The sequence below is a fragment of the Sycon ciliatum genome, chromosome 8, assembly GCF_964019385.1.
Source record: "Sycon ciliatum chromosome 8, ocSycCili1.1, whole genome shotgun sequence".
NCBI lineage: Eukaryota > Metazoa > Porifera > Calcarea > Leucosolenida > Sycettidae > Sycon > Sycon ciliatum.
The window spans coordinates 28,283,688-28,287,314 of NC_088650.1; the positions used below are offsets into that span (position 1 = coordinate 28,283,688).

General features: G+C 61.8%; 1 protein-coding gene across 1 annotated transcript; it reads left to right on the top strand.

Moving 5' to 3' along the window:
- Positions 1–768: 768 nt before the first annotated feature.
- Positions 769–2,331, top strand: LOC135823676 (uncharacterized). Its single transcript, XM_065336525.1, has one exon. It carries the CDS (start codon positions 769–771, stop codon positions 2,329–2,331), a length of 1,563 nt encoding a protein of 520 aa, XP_065192597.1.
- The last annotated feature ends 1,296 nt before the right edge of the window (positions 2,332–3,627 follow it).

The following is a 3,627-nucleotide window of genomic DNA, read 5'->3' on the forward strand; positions in this document are numbered from 1 at the left end:
AGCAGTCGACTGGGCAGACGGAGCGGCTATGTTCCAGATGGGAGTCTGCAGGTCCCTGAAGCCACTGGACCTGCCAAAGTTCGATGGCAAGATGCTGTCATATGTGAAGTGGCGTCAGCGGTTTCTCCGTCTAGTACACGAGAACCCGCTCTTGTCAGAGGACTATAAGCTCGCGCACTTGCGGGAGGCACTGGCGGACGGAGCGGCCGAGGACTTGATCGCGGACGTGCTAGACGGCCCGGGCGCCTACTCCGCCATCATGGAGGAGCTGGATCGGTGGTACGGGGCACAGACCGTAGCCTCGAACAGCAGGAACGCGAGCTCATGAGTTGGCCGCGAATCAACACGGAGCGCGAGCTGGATGAGCTGAAGACGCTGGCCGTCAAGCTGAGGAACACGCTGTTGAACCTGCGGGTGGCCAGGATAGCGCCCGGGCGAGAGCTGTATCTCTCAGTGACGCAGAAGGTGCCGCGTTCGGTCCTTTCAGCTTACTTTGAGAAGCAGGACGACACCCAGTGTGACATTGACGCATTTGCCGCGTTCCTGCTCAAGCGCGTTCACAAGCTCACAAGGGTGAACGAACGGATCGCGGCTTCGGAGCCAGCCAGTGCACGGTGAGTCGTGCAGTCCCAGAAGCCATGCCCACCCAGCGTCGCGCCCAAGCGTCCGCCACGGTCAGGAGACTTCACCTTCGCGGTCAGTCCAGACCAGTGCGCAAGCTGCAAGGGCACACATCACCTGAGCGCGTGCCCGAGGTTCAAATCTCTGATGGTTCAGCAGCGATGGGAATTTGTGCGCGCCTGCAAGGACATCTGCAGCTGCTGCCTGTCACCTGGCCATTGGTCCACTGCGTGCAAGATGAGCTGTGGCGCCTGTCAAGTGACCGGTACGTACGAGCACTTCACCGTCGCGGTCGACAAAGCTGACGGCTCGATATCGGAGTTCCGCGCCTGGGCGCTGCCAACAGTGTGCCCGAGCGTGCAGCCGGTGGACTGGAGCCAGAGCAAGCAGAGCTGGGAGCATCTCCGCGACATCCCGTTCCCCTCAGTGGAGGGGCGGATCGACGTGCTGATCGGTCTCAACGCCATCGACCTGCACACCGTACGGCAGGAAGCCACTGCAGCGCAGCCTAACCACCCGATTGCCCGACTCACCCCACTGGGCTGGGTGTGTTTGAGCCCAGGAAGAGCAGATTTGGCCCCTGCCAGCTTCTCAGCAGTCGTCACGCCTACATCAGAGGATCTGAGCCTCGAGACGCTCGTCCGAAACCATCTCGGCATGGAGTCAGCCGGTGCACGGCCGCCTTGCTACGACGCTATGCCATCTGCTGAGGACAACCAGGTGGAGGAGCGCACCAACGCAACGGCCTGGAGCCTGGAACGCTCACTGAAAAGCCGCCCGAGAGTACAACAGCAGTACCACGACGTCATGCAGAGCCATCTCGACAAGGGGTACATCCGTGAAGTGCCCAGCAGGGAGGTGGACGCCGATGGTGCTCAGCAATGGTTCCTGCCGCACTTCCCGGTCGTCCGCAACGACAAGGAGACGACCAAGGTGCGGATCGTGTTCGACGCCGCGGCCAAGTGGGACGGGCGATCGATTAATGATGAAATGTTCAGCGGCCCGACACTTCAGACCGACATTGTCAAGGTCCTGATCCGGTTCTGTGCCGAGCCTGTAGCACTTGTAGCTGACATCTCGGAGATGTTTCTCCAAGTGGCTCTCAGGGAAGAGGACCGCAAATACCACCGGTTTCTCTGGCGCTTCGACGACAACCAGCCGCGGGTGTATGATTTTCAGCGCATGGTGTTCGGCATCAAGGCCTCGCCTTACCTGGCGGGCAAGGCAGTCCAGGAGGTACTGCGCAGATTCGGCCCGCAATACTCAGCCGCAATTACCGACGCTCTGGAGCGGAGCCGCTATGTCGACGACCTGCTGACATCGCGCCCATCGGTGGCCGACGCAGTGGAGAGCCGCGTCCAGTTCCAGGACATCCTGTCGCGCGGCGGGTTCCACCTGCGCAAGTGGCTGTCCACCAGCGCGGAAGTCCTGCAGAGCATACCAGCTGCTGATCGAGCCGCATCCGCTACACTCAATGTCGGTGAGCATATCCACTGCACTCTGCCTACTACGAAGACGCTGGGAGTCACCTGGTCAGCGGATAAAGACGTCTTCAGCTTCCATTTCAAGCGACCAGAGTTCACCAAGTTGACACGGCGCTCCGTCCTCAGCGGCCTGGCGTCGGCGTTCGATCCTCGTGGGCAAATTGCGCCGTTCACGATCCGTGCCCGCGTGCTGCTGCAGGACACTTGGTTGCTGGATCAGGCGTAGGACGACGAGCTTCCTCCCACACACGCCAGAAAGTGGAGGGAGTGGTTTGACGAGCTGCCCGACCTGGTCGCCATCAACGCGCCACGCAGTTTCAAGGCGGCTACGGAGTCCATCCTCTCCGTCCACACGTTCACGGATGCGTCTGACCGTGCCATCGCTGCGGCGACCTACATCCGCGCAGAGGATGCAGCCGGCAACGTGCGGGTGACGCTCGCCATGGCCAAGGCCAAGACAGCCCCGGCTCGTCGGCAGACCATCCCCCAGCTGGAACTTCGCGGCGCCGTCTTGGGTCTGCAGACCAGCAGCGAAGTTGGCAACGCTCTGGACATCCCGGTCGCCGAGCACACGTTCTGGACGGACTCCATGAACGTGTTGGGGTGGATCCGCTCGCACAGTCGCAGGTTCAAGGTCGACATCGGCAACCGCGTCTCAGAGCTACAGAACGCCACGAAGCCCTCCCAGTGGAGGCACGTACCCGGCAAGCAGAACCCCGCCGACAAGGGTACCCGTGGGCTACCAGCGAAGGAGTTGGCGGAGGACCGGGTGTGGTGGCACGGACCCGCGTTCCTGTCGCAGCAACCAGACGTATGGCCGCCTGAGAAGTCAGCGTCCACAGAAGGTCTGCCAGGCGTCATCCAGCGGGAGACCACGTTCACGCTTGCCGTCACGCCAATCACTCGCCTCCAGGCGTCCAGATACCGCACCTGGGAGCAGCTGCTCAGGGTGACTGCGTGGTGCTACCGGTTTGTTAGCCGATGCCGTCGCAAGCCGCGCGTCGGCATGAAGGGGGAGGATACCAGCAGCGATCAAGACGTCACCGTTGCAGTGTCGACTTCGCGTTCAGCCAACCCGAACTACCCTACTGTCAACGTGCCAGAGCTGACGGCGGGTGAGGTAGGCCGCGCGGAGAGGCACTGGATACGACAGGCGCAGAAGGCTGCGTACGGCCCAACCCTGGAGCGTCTGGCCGCCGGAAAGCCAATGCAGGCTAGCGACCCGCTGGCGGCGCTAACCCCGACGCTAGATCAACATGCTGAACCGCTGATGGTGGTCGGAGGCCGTTTGAAGGCTGCGAAACACTTGCCATAATCGTGTACGCTTACCGATCATCCTGCCTCAGAAGCACGTTGTCACGCGGCTGCTGATCGAGAAGGAGGACCGGAGGTGCCGCCACAGCGTGGGACCTCAGCATCTGCTGTCCAACCTGAGGGAGAGGTTCTGGATAGTAAACGGTGCATCAGCAGTCAAGACGGCACTCCAGTCGTGCGTTCCGTGTCGAAAGAACTGGGGTGTACC